Here is a 24363-nt window from a genome sequence, read left to right as displayed (position 1 = left end):
AAGTGCACCCCTGGTCCCCTGTGTGAAAAGTAAGTGTACCCCCGGCCCCGTGGGTGAAAAGTAAGTGCACCCCCGGTCCCATGTGTGAAAAGTGCACCCCCGGTCCCGTGTGTGAAAAGTGCACCCCCGGTCCCGTGTGTGAAAAGTAAGTGCACCCCCGGCCCCGTGGGTAAAAAGTAAGTGCACCCCCAGACCCGTGGGTAAAAAGTAAGTGCACCCCCGGTCCCTTGTGTGAAAAGTAAGTGCACCCCCAGACCCGTGTGTGAAAAGTAAGTGCACCCCCGGTCCCGTGTGTGAAAAGTGCACCCCCGGTCCCGTGTGTGAAAAGTAAGTGCACCCCCGTCCCCGTGTGTGAAAAGTAAGTGCACCCCTGGTCCCCTGTGTGAAAAGTAAGTGCACCCCCGGTCCCGTGTGTGAAAAGTAAGTGCACCCACGGCCCCGTGTGTGAAAAGTAAGTGCACCCTCGGCCCCGTGTGTGAAAAGTAAGTGCACCCCCGGTCCCGTGTGTGAAAAGTAAGTGCACCCCCGGTCCCGTGTGTGAAAAGTAAGTGCACCCCCGGTCCCCTGTGTGAAAAGTAAGTGCACCCCCGGCCCAGTGTGTGAAAAGTAAGTGCACCCCCGGTCCCCTGTGTGAAAAGTAAGTGTACCCCCCGGTCCCTTGTGTGAAAAGTAAGTGCACCCCTGGTCCCGTGTGTGAAAAGTAAGTGCACCCTCGGCCCCGTGGGTGAAAAGTAAGTGCACCCCCGGTCCCATGTGTGAAAAGTGCACCCCCGGCCCCGTGTGTGAAAAGTAAGTGCACCCCCGGTCCCGTGTGTGAAAAGTAAGTGCACCCCCGGTCCCCTGTGTGAAAAGTAAGTGCACCCCCGGTCCCTTGTGTGAAAAGTAAGTGCACCCCCAGACCCGTGTGTGAAAAGTAAGTGCACCCCCGGTCCCGTGTGTGAAAAGTGCACCCCCGGTCCCGTGTGTGAAAAGTAAGTGCACCCCCGTCCCCGTGTGTGAAAAGTAAGTGCACCCCTGGTCCCCTGTGTGAAAAGTAAGTGCACCCCCGGTCCCGTGTGTGAAAAGTAAGTGCACCCACGGCCCCGTGTGTGAAAAGTAAGTGCACCCTCGGCCCCGTGTGTGAAAAGTAAGTGCACCCCCGGTCCCGTGTGTGAAAAGTAAGTGCACCCCCGGTCCCGTGTGTGAAAAGTAAGTGCACCCCCGGTCCCCTGTGTGAAAAGTAAGTGCACCCCCGGCCCAGTGTGTGAAAAGTAAGTGCACCCCCGGTCCCCTGTGTGAAAAGTAAGTGTACCCCCCGGTCCCTTGTGTGAAAAGTAAGTGCACCCCTGGTCCCGTGTGTGAAAAGTAAGTGCACCCTCGGCCCCGTGGGTGAAAAGTAAGTGCACCCCCGGTCCCATGTGTGAAAAGTGCACCCCCGGCCCCGTGTGTGAAAAGTAAGTGCACCCCCAGTCCCGTGTGTGAAAAGTAAGTGCACCCCCGGTCCCATGTGTGAAAAGTAAGTGCACCCCCGGTCCCCTGTGTGAAAAGTAAGTGCACCCCCGGTCCCGTGTGTGAAAAGTAAGTGCACCCCCGATTCCGTGTGTGAAAAGTAAGTGCACCCCCGATCCCGTGTGTGAAAAGTAAGTGCACCCCCGGTCCCCTGTGTGATAAGTAACGGGGGGATGTCTGTATATAGGGGGATGTCTGTAAATAGGGGGATGTCTGTATATAAGAGGGATGTCTGTATATAGGGGATGTCTGTATATAAGGGGGGTGTCTGTATATAAGGGGTATGTCTGTCTATAAGGGGGATGTCTGTATATAATGGGGATGTCTGTATATAAGGGGGATGTCTGTATATAGGGGGATGTCTGTATATAAGAGGGATGTCTGTATATAGGGTGATGTCTGTGTATAAGGGGGATGTCTGTATATAGGGGGATGTCTGTATATAAGGGAGGTGTCTGTATATAAGGGGGATGTCTGCATATAGGGGCATGTCTGTATATAAGGGGTATGTCTGTATATAAGGGGGATGTCTGTATATAGGGGGATGTCTGTATATAAGAGGGATGTCTGTATATAGGGTGATGTCTGTGTATAAGGGGGATGTCTGTATATAGGGGGATGTCTGTATATAAGGTGGATGTCTGTATATAGGGGATGTCTGTATATAGGGGGATGTCTGTATATAAGGGGGATGTCTGTATATAAGGGGGGTGTCTGTATATAAGGGGGATGTCTGTATATAGGGGCATGTCTGTATATAAGGGGTATGTCTGTATATAAGGGGGATGTCTATATATAAGGGGGATGTCTGTATATAAGGGGGATGTCTGTATATAAGGGGCATGTCTGTTTATAAGGGGGATGTCTGTATATAAGGGGGATGTCTGTAAATAGGGGGATGTCTGTAAATAGGGGGATGTCTGTATATAAGGGGGATGTCTGTATATAGGGGGATGTCTGTATATAGGGGGATATAAGGGGGGTGTCTGTATATAGGGGGGATGTCTGTATAAAGGGGGATGTCTGTATATAAGGGGCATGTCTGTATATAAGGGGGATGTCTATATATAAGGGAGATGTCTGTATATAGGGGGATGTCTGTATATAGGGGGATGTCTGTATATAGGGGATGTCTGTATATAAGGGGGATGTCTGTATATAGGGGGATGTCTGTATATAGGGGGATGTCTGTATATAGGGGGATATAAGGGGGATGTCTGTATATAAGGGGGATGTCTGTATATAAGGGAGATGTCTGTATAAAGGGGGATGTCTGTATATAAGGGGCATGTCTGTATATAAGGGGGATGTCTATATATAAGGGAGATGTCTGTATATAGGGGGATGTCTGTATATAGGGGGGATGTCTGTATATAGGGGGATGTCTGTATATAAGGGGGATGTCTGTATATAGGGGGATGTCTGTATATAGGGGGATGTCTGTATATAAGGGGGATGTCTGTGTATAGGGGGATGTCTGTATATAAGGGGGATGTCTGTATATAAGAGGATGTCTGTATATAGGGGGGATGTCTGTATATAAGGGGGATGTCTGTATATAGGGGGATGTCTGTATATAAGGGGGATGTCTGTATATAGGGGGATGTCTGTATATAAGGGGGATGTCTATATATAAGGGAGATGTCTGTATATAGGGGGATGTCTGTATATAGGGGGATGTCTGTATATAAGGGGGATGTCTGTATATAAGGGGATGTCTGTATATAAGGGGTATGTCTGTATATAAGGGGGATGTCTGTATATAGGGGGATGTCTGTATAAAAGGGGGATGTCTGTATATAGGGGGATGTCTGTATATAAGGGGGATGTCTGTATATAGGGGGATGTCTGTATATAGGAGGATGTCTGTATATAGGAGTGGTGTCTGTATATATGGGGATGTCTGTATATAAGGGGATGTCTGTATATAAGGGGGATGTCTGTGTATAAGGGGTATGTCTGTATATAAGGGGGATGTCTGTATATAAGGGGGACGTCTCTATATAGGGGGATGTCTGTATATAAGGGGATGTCTGTATATAGGCGGATGTCTGTGTATAAGGGGGTGTCTCTATATAAGGGGGTGTCTCTATATAAGGGGGATGTCTGTATATAAGGGGGATGTCTGTATATAGGGGGATGTCTGTATGTAAGGGGGTGTCTCTATATAGGGGGATGTCTGTATATAGGGGGATTTCTGTATATAAGGGGGATGTCTTACATAAGGGGGATGTCTGTAGATAAGGGGATGTCTGTATATAAGGGGGATGTCTTTATATAATGGGATGTCTGTATATAAGGGGGATGTCTGTATATAAGGGGGATGTCTGTATACAGGGGGATGTCTGTGTATAAGGGGGCTGTCCCTCTATAAGGGGGGTGTCTCTATATAAGGGGGATGTCTGTATATAAGGGGGATGTCTGTATATAAGGGGGATGTCTGTATATAAGGGGGATGTATGTATATAGTAGTGGTGTCTGTATATAGGGGGATGTGTGTATAAGGGGGATGTCTGTATATAAGGGGTATGTCTGTATATAAGGGTGATGTCTGTATATAAGGGGGATGTCTGTATATAAGGGGGATGTTTGTATATAAGGGGGATGTTTGTATATAAGGGGGATGTCTGAATATAAGGGAGATGTCTGAATATAAGGGGATGTCTGTATATATGAGTGGTGTTTGTATATAGGGGGATGTGGCCAATGTGGCTACCGAGAAGCTGTGTGCACCAAAGTGGCTACCAAGGATTCCTGCATGTCAAAATGACTACCCTGGGGAAGGGCCCTGCATGCCAGACATGATCCTGAGGTTCATTGGTAGCTGACAGCGCTGTTCAAGCACCATGTATTTCCTTCCGGAAATGCCCATCTAGTTAACTTTACAACTCCAAAATGAAACAGCATACCTTCTGTACAAATGAACAACACAAATAGTTCTTTCCTCATGCAATAAAACAAAGTAAATGTAGAAGCCTCGCCAATCTCGGTATTCCAGGCAGCATAAGCTTAAGCAGTTTTAAATGTGTTCACTAAACAAATATCTCTCTTTGGCCCCAGCCCAAACTGTACAGCACTGAGATACCTCATCTGCTGTATTATTAGGCCTGCAAGCCTCGTGCTGCATTATGGGAACAACCTTTTCCACCCAGACTCTTTTGGGTGCTCCTAAATCCCAGACCCAAATCCAGTCAAATTAAAACATACATTACCGAGGCCAGCCACCTCGGTGACCCTTATCTGCCCTCCATGACCTTACCTCCTGCTTTCTTACAACATATATATGAGGCTGTAATAGCAAAGTCAAGTTCTGTTTCATCCATTCCTTAGTTTGAGTTGTATAAATATCTAATCAGATTCCCTTTAAAAATTATAAGAACAATGTTGTCACTCTTCTAGTGAATTTTAGAGTGTATATATCATATTGCTGACTTATCCTATGGATAGGTCCCCAAAATAAAACTGGTGGGGAAGGACTGAGGACCTAAGGACCTAAGAAGTCCCGAAAGCTTGATTTGTAAGCTCACAGATAGAGGACACTTCTATTAAGCAAAACAGGGTTGTGACCACATGGGAGTGTTTGTGCACATAGTGTCCATAGTGTTACGTAGGACTCGGTAACATCAGGTAACATCAACTACATTACCTGTACTCAAAGAGGTATCACTCTGTTATCTGTGGTGTTCCATGGAACTGCAGGTAACATCTACTGCAATACTTGTATTCAGAGTTAATACTATAACTGTGGTGTTACATGGAACTGCGGGTAACATCCACTACATTATCTGTACTCAGAGACTTATTGCTGTGTTATCTATGAGGTAACACAGGACTGCAGGTGACATCAACTACATTATCTGTACTTAGAGACATATTGCTGTGTTATCTATGAGGTAACACAGGACTGCAGGTGACGTCTACTACATTATCTATACTAAGAGAGGTATCACTGTGTTATTTGTGGTGTTCCACGGAACTGCAGGTAACATCTACTGCAATATTCAGAGTTATTACTATAACTGTGGTGTTACGTGGGACTGCGGGTAACATCTATTACATTATCTTTACTTAGAGAGGTATCACTGTGTTATTTGTGGTGTTCCATGGAACTGCAGGTGACATCTACTGCAATATCTGTATTCAGTGTTATTACATGGGACTGCAGGTAACATCTACTACATTATCTGTACTCAAAGACTTTTTGCTGTGTTATCTATGAGGTAACATAGGACTGCAGGTAACATCTACTACATTATCTGTACTCAGAGACTTATTGCTGTGTTAGCTATGAGGTAACATAGGACTGCGGGTAACATCTATTACATTATCTTTACTTAGAGAGGCATCACTGTGTTATTTGTGGTGTTCCATGGAACTGCAGGTGACATCTACTGCAATATCTGTATTCAGTGTTATTACATGGGACTGCAGGTAACATCTACTACATTATCTGCACTCAAAGACTTTTTGCTGTGTTATCTATGAGGTAACATAGGACTGCAGGTAATATCTACTACATTATCTGTACTCAGAGACTTATTGCCGTGTTAGCTATGAGGACTGCAGGTGACATCTACTACATTATCTATACTTAGATAGGTATCATTATGTTATCTGTGGCATTTTTTGGAGATGGAAGGGGGAAGGTGTGCAAAGTATTACAGCATGGGCCTGCTATCTTTTCTGACTCTAGCAGCACCCCTACTTGTAGAACCATTAGTATAGTAAAAGTAGTGTCAGCATTAGTGATGAGCGAGTATGCTCGTTACTTGAGTCTCTCCGAGCATGCTCGGGTTGTCTCCGAGTATTTATCGGAGATTCAGTTTATGTTGACGCAGTTGCATGATTTGCGGCTGTTAGACAGCTTGATTACATGTGGGGATTCACTAACAAACAGGCAACCCCCACATGTATTCAGGCTGGCTAGAAGTCGCAAATCATGCAGCTGCAACGACATAAACTAAATCTCTGAGCACGCCAAAATACTCGGAGACCACTTGAGCATGCTTGGAGAAACTCGAGTAACGAGCATACTCGCTCATCACTAGTCAGCATTAAAACTCTGTGCAATAAATAGCAATAAAGTGAATACTGAAGGCAATAACATCTGAGTTAAGCATCCAAGGTGGCCGCTCATCTAGACTGACAGTTCTTATTCCATACACACTTGTAGGCAGAGACCGCTCAGCTTACATAAGCATGCAGAGAGAAGCCAGAGGGGACCTGCCTCCTGGACTAGTCCCTTCTCACCCAGCCATGCAATCAGTTCTTTTTCTTTGGAATGCAGCTGCATAAAACAAAGATGATTGTAATGCAAGAATTGGTCTCTGCTTCTTCCCCATGATTCGGGCAGAACGGATCACATACCAAGTCCCTAAGGTGTTAAAATTGTATACTATGCATCCAATCCAAACACACCTAATCCGTATGCTCCAATTTGGTTCCTCTTGGATGCGTCGGCTTTCAGTATGCAGCACACAAGCTCACATCTTAAACACAGATTTTTGGAGCGATACATAGTCTAATTAAAAAATGTCAATGTTTAAATTGTGTAAAATTGTGACGATAAATGATGTTATATGATATTGTTTATTTACAGTCCTCTCACTCAATGATTTGACATGAAGTGATAGAAATGTTAACAGCTGGGAGAATAACGTGCGGAGGATGCGATAGTGACAGGAGTTATGTATTGCCCTTGTTAACCTATGTTCACCTGCAAGGGAGACTTTATATAAACTATGTGCTTTTTATTATCAAAGTCTCCCAGCTGCAAACCTGAAGAAAACAGCACAACAGGTGTTAAATAAAACATCAGGCAAGCACTGCAGAGCTGGGTCTATATGTGGAGTAAAGCAGATGTTGTTTTTTTTCTGCTGTTAACAACTGTTGACAGAGGTGGGAATTGTGGTCGGATCGACTAGCGAATAGCAACCAGCATATATTCACTTATTGCAATTATTCAAATTATTTTGTTTAATAATGCCTCAGCAGTTTTCTCTGGTTTTGATTCTATTTTGTTAACACAGGATAATGATTGGGAATTATGTTGATGGATAATGGATTTAGATCTTGGCGGCACTCATACATTGGCATAGGCCATGAAAGGGGAACCATAATATAATGGCTTTATAGTGTGAGTGTATGGACTGCTCAGTGTCTAATACAGACCTTATCATGCCAATATGTTGCAGCTTAGAGACAGGCTGATACAGTTGTGAGGACAGAACTATGTTAATGTCTACATGTTAAAAGTTTTTGAACAAATCATGCCAGACATATCATTCGAAGCAAGGATCACCAAGCTATGACTTGCCTAATTTGGACACATCATATGAAGAGAGCAGTCACTGGTGAAGGACATCATGGTCGGAAGAATAGAAGGAAAAAGGCGAAGAACAAGACCAGCAACTAAATGGCTTAACACTATTAAGCTAATGGCTGAGAACACCCTGATTGACAGCTTTCTGTGTACACTGTCCATATGAAGAAAGCTGCCAATCAGTGTTGGGATAAGGTTACACAGAACTCATGAAAATGGAGGACTACACAGCAATGGATGTAGTCCTATAATGATAATATCCTGCTAATAAATCAAGAATTTTATCAGAACTACAACAAGCAGGCCAGTGAGTGGGAATCAATGTCTCTGTCCCTACAGCATTCTGCTCCCAGATTACAGGACAAAAATTTGCTGACAGATTGCCTTTAATGGTTGAAATGAAGATCCTGCTCATATGGATGTGAATGTGGGCAAATTTATTTTTGTAAGAAGCAGCAAAGGTCAGGCCGTGGACTGAAGCTTACTTTCAACTTCCTCTTGCTCTTGGATGACAAATTTAGCACTGTGGTCATCACATGCTGACCATAGTTTTTTGTATTCTGTTAGTGAGAGATCTTTCATGTTTTTTTAATACATTGAAATTGGTGCCTGACAGATCCTTTTGACTTATCTGCCATGCTTTCTGCAGATTTGGACATGGTAGCATGCTACGTTATTTTGTAAGTCAAAAATGACAAAAACGGACAAACTGGACTCTAAATCCTAGCATAAACATTAGATGGCTGTCAGCCAAAGGATGGTTCGGCTGGTCATTCCTTTGGCAGCCATCTTGGCTGGCTCTCCTACACACAGGGTGTTCCTGTGTTCTCCATGAAACTGTTGTTGCCAGACATGTCTGGTGGCTTATCTCCGGGAGACAATATGATTAGCAGTCCATAATCAGACATGCCAGGGCGATATTTGCTCGTACAGTACCGTCTCACAGTGGCACTTTGGTCGCTACGACGGCACGATCCGTGACGTTCCAGCGATATACATACGATCTCGCTGTGTCTGACACGCTACTGCGATCAGGGACCCCGCTGAGAATCGTACGTCGTAGCAGATCGTTTGAAACTTTCTTTCGTCGCTGATCACCCGCTGTCATCGCTGGATCGGTGTGTGTGACACCGATCCAGCGATGTGTACGCTTGTAACCAGGGTAAACATCGGGTTACTAAGCGCAGGGCTTAGTAACCCGATGTTTACCCTGGTTACCATTGTAAAAGTAAAAAAAAAAAAAAACACTACATACTTACATTCCGGTGCCTGTCACGTCCCTCGCCGGCGGCTTCCCGCACTGACTGTGAGTGCCGGCCGTAAAGTAAAAGCAGAGCACAGCGGTGACGTCACCGCTGTGCTGTGCTTTACGGCCGGCACTGACACAGTCAGTGTGGGAAGCTGATGGCGAGGGACCTGACGGACATCGGAATGTGAGTATGTAGTGGGGTTTTTCTTTACATTTACAATGGTAACCAGGGTAAACATCGGGTTACTAAGCGCGGCCCTGCGCTTAGTAACCCGATGTTTACCCTGGTTACCCGGGGACCTCGGCATCGTTGGTCGCTGGAGAGCTGTCTGTGTGACAGCTCCCCAGTGACCACACAACGACTTACCAACGATCACGGCCAGGTCGTATCGCTGGTCGTGATCGTTGGTAAATCGTTTAGTGTAACGGTACCCTATATTCTTCGGGAATACCATACACATTAGACTGCACCCATGGATAATGGAAATCAGCAGCTTTGGCCGACATCAGTCTAATGTGTATGGGAGCCTTAACGGAATCCAACTGCAGATACAAAACTAATATTGAAATCAATGGGATGATAAAGGAAATATTTATTTACATTTTATCTAATGGTAACAGTAGAAAAAAGCATGAGTGTAAATAGAGCTTTAGGCCTCATACATAATATGGTCATAGCGGAGCTTAGTATTTACTGTACAGCTCTAATCAATATGGCACACTGTGCTAACATTCGTAAGGAATCCAGCAAAAAATAAGGACTATAATAGAGGTATTCTCTCCCAGAAACATGGCTTCTAAGGAGAACTTTCTATGACATGCAGCACCCAATATAGAACCATATGGCAGTGGACAGGTCGTATAAGGACCTAGCCTTGATTTACACTAGTATAGAAACTCTTAGAAGATATAGATTAAAATTAGAAATATACTAACACCAATACTGTTACTAAATCAACTAAATCAAACTCCGTAATAATGTAATATATAGTTGTACCAAAAGTAAAAATCAGTCTACTAAATGGATTTCTGCTTCACATCACATACACTGTTGGGACACGTTGAGCTTCTCAAAATCTACTACTTTCGAAATACATTACAGTTCCCCCAACCAACCAATCAAAGAGGACCACCGAACCAAAATAAAAACTTCTCATACAACCCAAGATTTCGCATACTGTCCATAAACTTTGCTGGCTCCACAGATAGCATAGCATTAGTTAAGTGCACTAATCTATTTTTAATTGCTATTTTGTTATTTTTTACCCAAGACATATGTTTGATAGACTTCTTGAATCTGTGGGCCATCAATTCCAGTGTGGTTACATATGTTAGATACATTGAAATATACAGTATAAAAGATGAATAAGGTAAAAGTATAATGTCCACGCTTTTGATTTTTGTCTTGATATTATCGGGGTGTAACTATAATAGGTGCAGAGGTTGCAAAAACACTTGGAGTTATGGAGCCAAAAAGGTCACTTTGGCCAATATGAAAAGACTATTACTATTTAAAGACTTTTTGCATTGGGGCCCACAAATTTCACGTTACACCGCTGGTTATCACAATGCTTGTTACATTGTATGTGACATTTTAATTATTCTTTTTTTCTAAAGTCATTTGTGCTACTTTCAAATGAAATTTAAAAATTCACTTTTTATAAGTTACTTATAAATTTATTTTTTGGCTCCTGGAAATATTGTACACCATGATTTCTGTATCCTTGGGTCTTATGGTCTGTCTTTACTCCTATATTAGATAAAAAGTAAATATGAAAAAATAAGAAAGGGAAAAAAAAAATCATCAACAGCCAGCAGGTGTTAAGATGAGAAAATAATTCAGTGATCTTTACATCTCCAGGCCAATTTATATTGTCAGACAGCAGGTTTAGATTACTCAAAGATGCCAGTGCAATAATGAGTTGCTGTACCAACTGATCACAGAATATCTGTGGGGAGAGACTTGTACCAGTAAAAATATTGAAAGTCTTATTGGAACTGAAGTTAGAATCTCGAAAACAATAAAACGCACAGATGAGAAACCCTCAAGTGATAAACTCTAGCTTCAAACAGGAAACTCCCATTAGAAAACAGTCATGCACATTTAAAGAAGCAGCCGCTTATACTGGATGGCCATGTTGCCAGTGTATGTGCATCAATTGAGGATAGACTATCTTGGTAGAATATTAGGAACTGCAGAAATTATGCTCTCATTCTTGTGATGACGTATACCATGCAATGTGCTATCTATGCTACAAAAACATAAAAACAAACTAAGGAAATTAAATTAGGAAAACTACCTAGATAGCAAAACTCATACAAAGGCTAAAGATGCCAATAATTCTTCAGATTCTGATGTTATAGTAGCACTCCCATCTCAAATTTGTTTATTTAAATGTGTATATATGTGCATGTAATGTAATGTGAGTGTATCAATGTACTCACCTACCACCACCATCGTCAGGATCCAGCACTGTTCTTCTCCTCTTCTCAGTGACATCACCCCTCTGCAGAATCTTCTCCTCTTCTCAGTGACATAAGCCCTCTGCAGACTCTTCTCAGTGACATCACCAATCTGCAGACTCTTTTCCTCTTCTCAGTGACATCACCCCTCTTGTAGACTCTTCTCAGTGACATCACCCCTCTACAGACCCTTCTCCTCTTCTCAGTGACATCACCTCTCTGTAGACTGTTCTCCTCTTCTCAGTGACATCACCCCTCTGCAGACTCTTCTCCTCTTCTCAGTGACATCACCCCTCTGTAGACTGTTCTCCTCTTCTCAGTGACATCACCCCTCTGCAGAATCTTCTCTTCTCAGTGACATCACCAAACTGCAGACTCTTCTCCTCTTCTCAGTGACATCAACCCTCTGCAGAATCTTCTCCTCTTCTCAGTGACATCACCAATCTGCACTCTTTTCCTCTTCTCTGTGACATCACCCCTCTGTAGACTCTTCTCCTCTTCTCAGTGACATCACACCTCTGCAGATTCTTTTACTCTTCTCAGTGACATCACCCCTCTGCAGACTCTTCTCTTCTCAGTGACATCACACCTCTGCAGACTCTTTTACTCTTCTCAGTGACATCACCCCTCTGCAGACTCTTCTCCTCTTCTCAGTGACATCACCCATCTGCAGACTCTTCTCCTCTTCTCAGCGACATCACCAAACTGCACTCTTCTCTTCTCGGTAAAATCACCCCAATGCAGACTCTTCTCCTCTTCTCAGTGACATCACCCTTCTGCAGACTCTTCTCCTCTTCTCAGTGACATCACCCTTCTGCAGACTCTTCTCCTCTTCTCAGTGACATTACCCCTCTGAAGACTCTCTGGGTCACGCTGCATTCTGTGTGAGCCGGCAGTGGGTTTTTACAATGTAAGCCTATGGAGCGTTAGAACGAGGTTACATAGGCATTCATTGTAAAAGAGACTTCCGGCTCATTCATAGAGTGAAAAGAGAAGAAGAATGACGATGGACACCGGAGACATCAACGGTAGGTGAGTATATTAATACATTCACAGTATATTACAAGTATAAATACACACATCGAATAAAAAAAATATAAAGAGTGGGGAGTGGGAGTGCTTCTTTAATGACCCATTGTTCATTATAATTGTCTAATGTGAATGGGTTGAGCTACTGAGCGATGTGCCCAAAAATGTGCATGAAATAATTTAGGCGAGTGTAAAATTATATTTCAATTTTCTACAATTTTGCAATGTAAATGGAGAATGTTCTCTCATTCGATGATCTGACCGGCAAAAAATGAGCAGAAATTCAGATCCTAGATAGGCATGGTTTACAGTGATTGGTTGATCCAAGGGGACTGTTCAGTAGCAGTCGGAGCATTGGAACGAGAACAGATTCATGTCATATTGTTCATCGCTATTACTGCAAATGCTAATGTTATTATAAAACAGTGAAATTATATCGAACATTTTATCACTAATTTGGTAACATTTTCTTTGTTCATTATCAACGGAAATGTTTGTACAATAGTTCATGAATTAATGTGTATAACATAATTAGTATCACCTGCAGGATTTAAGATTGAATAAACCTGCAGTTTAGATTATCTGTATATGGTATACTATCACAGTGCACTATGATGTTACGATGTAACGATCGCTATTCAACCATCTCATTCACAATTCTTGTGCTGTGTAAACATTTGTCTGCCATTACTAGTCGTGAGTTATTATCACATCATTCATCGTCTAATCGATTATCTGTTTGTGTACATGAACTCTTGCAATGTGGTCTATCATGTTCTGTCCTGGTGTCTGTCATTTTGATGGAAGATTAGTGCGCTATTCTTCCTATAGAAAAAAAGAATCTGCAAAATGGCTTCTACCAGAACAGCTGATGCAGATGTGAACTGTTCCTAATCCAACATTTCAACAATATAATCCCAAACAATTCATTTTGAATCCTAAAATAGCCCCAAATAGTATTTCCAATTTAAAAACCATTATTACCTAGGAAAAACTGATAGTCCAGAATCTTGTGGGGAGAAAGGAGAACTATGGTCCCGATTTATCATTGCATTTCCATCAATTTTTTGGTATGAATAATTCAGAATTTTTAATTTTCGATTCTGCGACAAAATCATCAAATGATTTGCACCTTTCTTAAAGTTTTCTTGAAGATATTTAACTATCTTTCTCATTTTTACGTCAATGGGGCTTTTGCAGACGTTTTTGCATAATTAATGAAATGTAACTTTTTTTTAAAGAAAAATCACTAAATTGGGCGCAAAATTACTTCGGTCTTCCCCCAGATTGATTTTATATACCATTAATTTTTACACTACGCTAAAAACTTACAAAACAGTGAAAGACAAATAAAGAGTATTTATTATTTTGTGCAAAATTCATGTGGCATGTGTACCATTTAAGCATTTGGTGCAAAAACACAGCAACCAATCTCACAAGACAAAAAGAAAAGTGATTAAAAAAATCATCAAATGACGAAACAGGAACCTATAATTGGTAAGACGTGTAGCAATCGATCACTGGATCAGTTGGACGGTAGTACTGTGGACCTGTCCTACAGCACAATGATGTATAAGTGTCTCATCTCTTATAATATACAGTATCCAAAAAAGAAAAAAGATGAAGCGCACTCACCGGTAGTAAATCCAAGTCTTTATTCCAAGTCTTTATTCGGACATAACTTAATGTGCTGCAGGGAGGGTGGTGAACACTCGGACGACAGCTGTTTCGTGCTTAATGCACTTCAACACCCTCCCTGCAGCACATTAAGTTATGTCCGAATAAAGACTTGGAATAAAGACTTGGATTTACTACCGGTGAGTGCGCTTCATCTTTTTTCTTTTTTGGATATCATTTATGGACTATTATACAGCAGCACCCCGGTAAATTTGTTCCATATTTCAGGCTAAAGCGGCAATTGGCAATAACATAGGGAGACTCAAGGGTCTAACTTATAACAGCAGTGCGGAAGTGTTTTTTTTCCTTTTTCATTTTTGGTGCTTTCTTATAATATACGGTATTTGAACATCAAATACTCAGAAAAATCTAATAAATAACAGTAGAAGATAATAATAGAAGACAGACACTAAAGCAGTCTAATTAGGCAGTTTAGCATCAGTACAAACCATCATCATCATTTTAATAATTGCATAATGTGGCAATCACTGGTATAAACAAAAATTCAAGAAAAATGGGGTAATCCCCACTTTGCGTTAAAATATGACTTTATTGTGGTTCCATAAACAGAGATTGCGGAGACAATTGTGTCTAACAGCCCTTTAGGGTACCGTCACACAATGCTATTTTCATCGCTATGACGGCACGATTCTTGACGTTGCAGCGTCGTATAAGTATCGCTCCAACGTCGTATACTGCGGTCACACGTTGCAATACACAGCGCTGGAGCGATAATTTCATGACGTATTTGCGATGTAGAAGCCGTTGGTTACTGTGCGCACATCGTATACAACCTGTGTCACACGATGCAATCATGCCGCCACAGCGGGACACTAGACGACGAAAGAAAGTTTCAAACGATCTGCTACGACGTACGATTCTCAGCGGGGATCCGGATCGCAGTAGCGTGTCAGACACAGCGATATCGTAAATGCATCGCTGGAACGTCACGAATCGTGCCGTTGTAGCGATCAAAATTGCACTGTGTGACGGTACCCTTACTGTGAGAGTCACACTTGATCAGAGGAAGTGACTCTCACGCAAAACAATCGTCCCAGTAATCTCTGATTATGGAACCACTATAAAGTAATATTTTAGAACAAAGTAGTGAGTACCTGATTTTTCTTACATTTTTCTCAGTCTTTGACTCTTTCATAGTGAGCACCATTGGTCGTTTTTTAGCTGCTAAATTTAGGCACTGAAACCATTATCGCTAAAGTGTACAGCATGTGAATGGGAGCAGTGCCAGGTCCCCGTTTTTCTGCATTTTTTGTACAATAACTGGAAAACCAGTAATCATGGAACCAGACGAGATTATGCCTTTACTTCCTTGTGCCCGCTACTAATCAGAACATGCCCATACGCAGCAGATATTTCATACCACTTGGTTGACCCTAAATATGGACATCACCATGATGAATCTGGGTACTGCTCAATTTCTTTTGACCATCTCATGTTATGCAGATGAAGAAATCAGTGATTAAAACCAATAAAACTAATATATGCCCCCCATCATATCCCAAATGGGACATGTTTAGTATTCTACACCATTGTGTCAACCTCTTCTATGGATGTGGTCTATATTTACGTACTTATTGACTTTTTTGCCACCTCGGAGCTTTATTGTCAGTTTTAACTCTCGTGAAACATTATTCTATTTTGGGGCAATTATTATTTTTTGGTGAAGTACAAAGCATAATAGAAAACCATGTAAAAAAAATACTGCATAACAAGGACAAAAGCACCTGCGACACACACAAAGGCTAGACCCAGCCTGTAATATTAAGTAGGCAGGGCACTGTAGAAAATAGAGAATTACACAGTTCAGGGTGGAAAAAACAGAGACGTTTTGTCCTTGTTTGTGCAGATTACATATTCATTGATGCGGTGGGGGTCATGATTAAAATAAAATACAGCCACATTAATGCTCCAAATTGTTTTGCTTTTGCATCAAACAAAGAGAAAGCTTTCTCGCAGTTTTTCACGGCAGGCATAATGGGCATCCAAGCTCTGATTTAGCGCACGTCCTGCCTTCCGCAGCTCCATGTTAAGTTAGAATATCAGCATGGAAGGTCACACAGTGGGAATGACCTTTCACTAATCACTACACATCAGCTACAACAGGCACAGCTCATTACAGAGAAATTCTTCAACTCGCAGCCTTTCAAATAGAGGCAAGCTTTGATTTTTGGAAACGAAAAGATAATTTTATATTTCGGGAGGGGGGGGGAAGCGAGGAAAGAAAAATGGACGTTTATTGTGTAATTTTGTTGTCTGGGCTTCCTCTGCCACAAGTCCACTCTGCAAGGTTGAAAATAGATTTTAATCCCATATTGACTCGTTGCCTGTAATTTTGGTCCCTGCCAAAGAAGGTCAGAACATTTTTCTTCCCAGCGTTCACTGCTTTCTGTAAAATGCCTGCGTTGTCACTAAATGGGTTGCCAGGACATTGCAATCTTCATAGAAGTTAAACCGAGGTCCTGTGGTTGTTTTGTCGTCACCATTATTAGAATATGATGCAGCTGCAGGGACTAAAAGCTCTCCTGCCTTTTACAATTGGCTGCTCAGGACAAATGGCGGGTGACTAATGTAGGATAAACTACTTGTTCAACCTCGGAGCAGTTAGTTCAATTTTCCATTTCTAAGAGAGCAAGCGTTTCAATTGGGAATTTAACAGAGGGGTGTCCCTTTTTAACAGAACATCATTAGAGCAAAAGAACTTAAGAGCTGGAGAAAATAGGGCATAATTGGCTAAAATTAAATGCTTTTTTCTCCACTTACCAGCCATTTGCTGAATACCGCTAAATGCACCCAGGTTACTGGAGGAGGTGGCCTGCTGCAGGAGCTGTACGGAAAAGAAGAAGAAATCAAGCAATAAGGCATCCGCAATGAGACAAATTGGCTGCTTGATATGCGTTGTTGCACACAAGGTCTTTTTTTTCCCTTTCTCCCTTTTCATATATTCCATTTCTTAAACAGTTTTTTGCTCTCGGATGGACAGGTTGTCCCCTGGGTCGGAGCTGTAAATCTATATCAGTGTCTAATCTCTGCACAGAAAGGCACACGCGCTAGAGAGACTCAATGAAATGACTGCTTTAAAAACAATTAATCAATTTAGTCTTTTTAACAGCCAGGTGTTAAATACATTTAAACTGACACAGCGCGACTAATTAAAGCCCTCTATAGCATTGTCGTTACCATAACTCATCTTTAAAGATTAGTCTCATTTTTTCCCCTCTTTCGGAAATATCTTCTTCTCCTGTAAGAGGCTGAAATCTGAGCTTCATAGGTACATACAGGAATACATCTCTATCATTACCTGTTTTCAAGCTTGAGCCGTGAATACTAAAGAAGAATTAACCAAGATTTGTGCTAATAATCCTGAAGGCCTCTTGAGTTAAAAATTAATTACTCGTTAAATGTCAGTGTGGCAGAAAACTAGTTACTCTGCATACATGTTATTCCGCTGGTATAATTTTCCATGTGTTCTTATGTGGAGCACTTCATTAATTATGGACAGGTAGAAAGTTCGGGACGTGTTTCTTTGCTACAAGTCATGTGTATGCACAATTCTGGCAGATTACTGTAGTTTTGACTTTGGCAGCTTTGTTTCACGGTGTTATAAAGGAGAGTGCAGGTAACTGTTTCCTTAATACCTTAGAATATTAGACTTGTAATAGTATACCACCGATAATAATATTGGTATGGATATCATAGATACAATCAATGCAATAAAAAGATCAAAACTTAGTTATTTAAAAGAGTAATATTAAGTAGGCAGAACATATTATATTTTATATTATGATCATAAAAGGAATTACGGGATATTTTTTATTACAAATTATTTTTTAAAAATGACATCCCTACCATTGCCACTGAAGATAAACATTGTTGCAATGATTCTGTACCTGGTCTACTCCTACCCACAGGCTGTAGAATGGTTGCAGCTAGGGGCACAAAAGAACACCCACCCAACCTGCTGCAATGTTTATATGCAGAGGCTTTCAGTTCTGTGGACCCCAGAAGGTTGGAGAGAATTTTTTAATATGTTGTTAAAAAGCTCTTTTATAAACCTAAAAAGCATAATAAAAAAAGAAGACATTCTAAAACCCCTTCAACCGCATTGCACAACCCAGTTCAGATAAAATTGGAAACAGGATCTACTTGCCTAGCTACAATCTGCAGTTTCTGTAGTCACTATAAGAGCTCCTTGTGACAAACTATTAGAGAGAACTGGTGCCTTAAAGGGAATCTGTCCGCAGGTTTTTGCTATGTATTCTTGGAGGACCATGATGTAGGGGCAGAGACCCTGATTCCAGCAAGGGGTCACTTACTAGGTTGTGGGTTGATGTTTCAAAAACATCAGTGTTTCATCAGCAGGAGATTATCACTGCCGGACTAGGTATCTGGTGCCATCTAGTCCTGCTTTGTGTAACCCCACCCCCACCATTGATAAGCAGCTTCCTGTCAATATACAGTGTACACAGAAAGCTGCCAATCAGTGATGTGGGTGGGATTATACAGAGCTTAGTATTTCGAGCAGTGCTAGATCTGCAGCAGAAACAACTGTGATTGTATCAAAATGACAGTGTGCAGGTCAATGAATGACGCATCACTGGAATCAGGGTCTTGGCCCCTACGTCATGTTGTTATCAGATTACATTTCAAACACCTGCTGACAGATTCCCTATAAGTCGAGGAGTCATCACTGGAGCTGTAGCTAGGCTTTTACGTTAATCAGGGCAAAGGTTAACTTAATTGCCCCCACCCTGGGACACGGCCCCATAAACTGGATTTATATATTTATATATGAAATAGCATCCAAAGAATTCTAATATGTCTTCTGCGGGTTCTGTGCTTTACTGTGTAAGTACTAAACTCTCCCTCCCTTATATGTGGGCACGGGACGTGTTAAGTGTCTTTTCCGGTTCATCCTTGAATTTGTCCTAATCAAGACATATGAGCTCGTAACTGCAAGCGCCTGATTCATTTTAGGTTCCACTGAGGTCGTGATCTCCAGAAAATACAAGTATACATCCACCGAGAATATTCGTGTTACTTACTGCTAAATATTGTGGTGTAAGTCCTCCGAGTCCAGTAAGGTTCCCCCATGTGGCAGTGTTAAGCTGTTGCATTTGTTGTGCTAGCTGTTGCTGTAGACGCCTCTGCTCCTTGTCTTTCTGTGTATCAGCAAATTTCACCACTATTGGTGAAGAACACCCCTAAAATGGGACAGACCACAACAAAATGGATATAACAACTAATACAGTAATGACTTCATGACTGCCACTATTCTGCATACAGGTTAGGTTACTTACTGGCGTCCACATGACAGTGACAGTGAAGGATATCTGGTAGCAGAACCTTAGTAAGTGCCTAAACATTGTTCATAAAGTGTTCAATAGAGGAGTCAATTAGGCTGTACCCCACTTTGTAGGAACATATTGCATGTATGGTAACTGCAATTGGTAACGCATCAATATGACATCATTTGTGTTGTTACAGCGTCTAAACGACCTATCTTGGATAATATTTTGCTAATTTCCATCTAATGTCAATGCAAATGTCTTGGAAATAATAAAATGGTAATAGTGTATTATTAAAATGTGCGTGCCATTGCTTCCCTACTATATCTACAATTATTAGATTAATTAAAAAGACCATGATGATGATCTTCATCGTACAGGCCATAATGGATTCATTTAAAGCGCCTTAAAATAATTCTACCACAAGGCATTAAATGCATGTGGCCTCATCATAACCAGTTAAGGTTTGTGGGGTGATGAGACCCTTAAAGAGTAACAGCAGTTCTCCTGGAGTGTTCCTCCGTCAGGGTTCTCAGCTTCCGGTCCCTGAAGAAAGCCTTTCCAGGCTACAATGCTTCACTGATACATGGATAATGATTGTACCTATCTAAATATGAATATACATTCTGCTGAAAGTCACACACTACTATTAGGAGGTTGTTGAATATAAATACCACTTGCAGGTTCACAAAATATATTCAAATAAATATTTCTGATTAGAGACCTGCCACTTGTAAAATAATTTGTTGTTAAAGAATCAATGCGTTGGTGCCAGGGAATGATCTCCTATGAATTATCTATTCTGTAAGCTGCCTGACATAAACTGCAGTAATTATGGAGCACAATCAGGTATAAAAGAGGTTTATCTTATGGTTTGATAACAGACAGATGGGGCTGTTTTAGAACGAGCAAAAGAAATGATCATAAATACATGAAGCTAAAATACAAAGCAGTTTGCCTTGATATCTTGACTGTAAGCTGACATCCTATTTCTCGGAGCTACCTCTCAATTCAATACATAAAAAACAATTTCTTCATTGTATACCCAGCGTATTCATTCTTCACTGTCTGCTCCATATTTCACAAGTTTGTGAGTTTCAAAAGCAGATGCCATTATCAGAATTGTAATGACATGAGAAAGTGTTTTGTTGTTGAATGAAATATGTTCGGGGAGATGAAATGTACAGGAATCATTCCCTGCGTATGCTTTACAGCTTAGAGACGGGGGTATTATGCTGTATTTTACCTACGGCAGCTTGTGGTTAAAACGCAATGATGATGAAATATAATGAGCTAATTTAAAGGGGGTTGGCCTATGTTCATTCCTCAGGAGGGCACTACTCCTATGCCTATTGGCTTCCTTCTTGCTAAGGGGCAGGGCCCTCCTGATGATTGACAGTTCAGACCTGTTGAACGGCTGCGCCGCTGGCCCAAACTGTGCAGTCTTACATGCTACAGGAGGAGACAGCTTTTCATCTGCAGCAGTAGCATAGCTACCGGGGGGCAAAGGGGGCGATCGCCCTGGGCCCTGAGCTCTGAGGGGGCCTTCCCGGCGCTACGCCACTGTAACTGTATCGGCGTGCACGGCATGCCAATACAGTTGAATTCTGCAGCAGAGTAGGAATAATCAAACTCGCTACTCTGCCACCTAGCCGCTATGGGGCCAGATTCCAGCAGTGGGCCCCCCCCATCATCAGAAGTTCAACTGTATCTGCTGCATGTCGATACAGCTGACCGCATTGATGAGAGTGAAAGCGTCAAGCTCCCTCTCCCATCATCCCCCCTCAGGATCTGACATCCCTGACGCAGACACTGAAAGTGTTCGCGATGATGTCACTACTCGGTGATTGCGGTCTGGAGATGTGCGGGTGCTCACTGCAGCGGAGGAACCAGGAGGAGAGGTGAGTATTGGATGTGTTTATTTTTTATGAGGGTGCATTATACTATAGAGTCTGCCTATGGGGGGCTGCATTATACTATAGAGTCTGCCTATGAGGTGCTGCATTATACTATAAAGAGTCTGCCAATGGGGGATGCATTATACTATAGATTCTGCCTATGGGGGACTGCATTATACTATAGAAACTGCCCATGAAGGGCTGCATTATACTATACAGTCTGCATATGGTGGGGTACATTATATTACAGAGTCTGCCTATGGGGTCTGCATTATACTATAGAGTCTGCCTGTGAGGAGTGCATGATACTATAGAGTGTGCCAATGGGGACTGCATTATACTATAGAGTCTGGCAATGGGCGCTGCATTATACAATACAAAGTCTGCCTATGGGGTGTGCATTATACTATAGAGTCTGCCTATGGGGGTGCATTATACTATAGAGTCTGCCTACGGGGTGAATTACACTATAGAGTCTGCCCATAGGGGTGCATTATACTATAAAGTCTGCCTATGGGGGCTGCATTTTACTATCACCCCATGTGTGCTGCACCATGTCGCCCCCATGTGTGCACCATGTCACCCCATGTGTGCAGCACCATGTCGCCCCATGTGTGCAGCACAATGTCATCCCATGTGTGCAGCACCATGTCGCCCCATGTGTACAGCACCATGTCACCCTATGTGTGCAGCAACATGTCACCCCATGTGTGCAGCACCATGTCACACCCCCATAGCCTCTCCATGCCCACCCAAACAGCCCATACACATGAGAAAAAAAACACATACTCACCTCGGTCCCACTCCCTGGTGCTCTGCTTCTCTCCCTGCCTCCGCTCACATGCTGATTGGTGGAGGAAGTGGCCAGAGGCCCCTCCTCCACCAAAGGAGTCAGCGGAGGGCATAGTACAGAGCCGCACAAGGAGATAGTGAGCGGGCAGGCACCCTGCGACCTGTGGACCTCTGATTTCCAGCCCCTCAGCTGTCTTGGTCCGCGGGCCGGACTGAGACAGCCAGAGGGCCGGATGTGTCCTGTGGGCCGCACTTTGCCCAGGCCTGTTCTAGAGTGTTCAAGTGTGCCCTCCTTGCCTAGGATACTGTTAATAGACTTCAATAATGACCTGTAAATTATAGAATTAAAAAAAAATCCCTCCATCCGTATGTTTGAGGATAAATTCACACGACCAATTTTCTCTCATTGGTCCAATTATCCTAGTCGCACTTTGATGCTATTTTTTGTATGTGGAGAAAAAAAAGTTTCTTCATCTTCTACATGAAAATCGAACCGCACTTGGATGTCATCCAAGTGGGGTTTGATGTTTTCCATGACCCACAGACATAAATGGCCGAGTGCCATCCGATTAGCAGAGGCAACTCATGCATGCTGCAATTTTTTCCTTGGCGGTCCGAGGAAAAAAATCAGACATGAGCACAGACAAACAAGAGGACAAGTGCTATCCGTCAAAACCACAGTTAGCACTTATCCGATTATTATGGTTGTGTGCACAAGCCCATACTGTGGAAAGAAAAATACTGTCTTCTTCATTACTTCTCACTAAACATTGCTTCCCATGCTACCTCCTGCCTTCCTGAGGAGGGCGCACTTTGCAAAAAATACTGCAGAATGTCAGCGATTGTCCGACATATTCCTGTGCCCGCAGACATTCAGCACAGTGACGGCCAGGGCGCAGGCATGGAGGTGAGCGATGTCAGTCACTGACACCGCTCACCACTCTCTCTACCTGCGCTCCGGCTGTCGCTCCCTCCCCACACTCAATTGTATTCGCATCTGTCAGAAATGAATACAATGGCTGTGGGTGCTGCCCGGTACAGAAGCAGAAGAGCTGTCATCTCTCCCCTGCTTGGCTGGGCTCTCCAGCAAGACACAGGCCACATCTGGCCTGTGCCTTGTTAAAGAAGACGCACGCAGGGGATGTTGGGTGGCGTGGTGCAGTGATGTCATCGCGCTGTCCAGCATCCACTGCTGCACTTCACACAAGAGCACAAGAGGAGATGGTGGAACGGGAGCTGGATTATGTGAGTATGAGCTCTTCTTTTTTTAATTCTTATATTACTGTGCAGGGGGCATAAAATGAGGGGCTGTGCAGATGGGGGGATAAAATGAGGGGCAGGGCTGTGCTGATGGGGAATAAAATAAGGGGCTGCGCAGATGGGGGAATAACATGAGGGGCTGTGCAAAGAAGGTGGAATAAAATGAGAGGCTGCGCCTATGGGGGAATAACACGAAGGGCTGTGCAGAGGAGGGGAAAAAATGAGGGGATGTACAGAGGAGGGGAAATAAAATGAGGGACTGTGCAGAGGAGAGCAAATAAAATGAGGGGCTGTGCAGATGAGGGTGAATAAACAGACTAAGCAAATAGGGGCAATAAACTGACAGCTGTGCAGATGGGGGAATTAGCTGTAGGGCTGTGCAGAGAAGGGTATAAAATGAGGTGCTGTGCAGATGGGGAAATAAACAGAGGGGCTGTACAGATGGAGGTGAATGAACAGAGGGGCTGTGAAAATGGAGAAATAAACTGAGGAGCTTTGCAAGGGTGATAAAATGTTGTGCTCTGCAGATAGGGGGAATACATTGAGAGCTGTGCAGAGGGGAGAATAAAATGAGAGACTGTGCAGGGGGCATAAAATGAGGGGGTGTGCATGGGGGCATGAAATTAAAGACAATGTGGGGGGGCATAAAATGAGGGACGGTGCGGAAGCCATAAAATGAGGGGATGTGAAGGAGAGACAGCAAAGTATATGAGGAGCTGTGGTGATCATACTGTATATGGGGCTGTGGTGGTCATTATACTGGGGACTGTGGTGACTGGATAAGGGGCTCTGGTGAATATCATACTGTTTGGGGTATTATTTGTCGGTGATAATACTGTACAGGGTGTTATGGGGACATCATACTATACATGAGGGCTG

The 24363-nt window shown here is 42.8% G+C and overlaps 1 protein-coding gene across 50 annotated transcripts in view; it reads right to left on the bottom strand.

Annotated features, from left to right (window-relative positions):
• The window catches only part of CELF2 (CUGBP Elav-like family member 2), a 632182-nt gene that overhangs the window by 62626 nt on the left and 545193 nt on the right, over positions 1-24363 (bottom strand). For all 50 annotated transcript variants that reach the window (XM_077264514.1, XM_077264512.1, XM_077264519.1 and 47 more), the window contains 2 exons: positions 19292-19450; positions 17010-17073 (listed from right to left, as the gene is read on the bottom strand). In XM_077264514.1, the coding sequence (XP_077120629.1) occupies positions 17010-17073; positions 19292-19450 (223 nt within the window). The remainder of the gene's footprint in view (positions 1-17009; positions 17074-19291; positions 19451-24363) is intronic.

The sequence above is a fragment of the Ranitomeya variabilis genome, chromosome 5 (genome assembly GCF_051348905.1).
Source record: "Ranitomeya variabilis isolate aRanVar5 chromosome 5, aRanVar5.hap1, whole genome shotgun sequence".
NCBI lineage: Eukaryota > Metazoa > Chordata > Amphibia > Anura > Dendrobatidae > Ranitomeya > Ranitomeya variabilis.
Note: the sequence above shows the minus strand (reverse complement) of the source record. Positions and strands in the feature narration are given on the sequence as shown.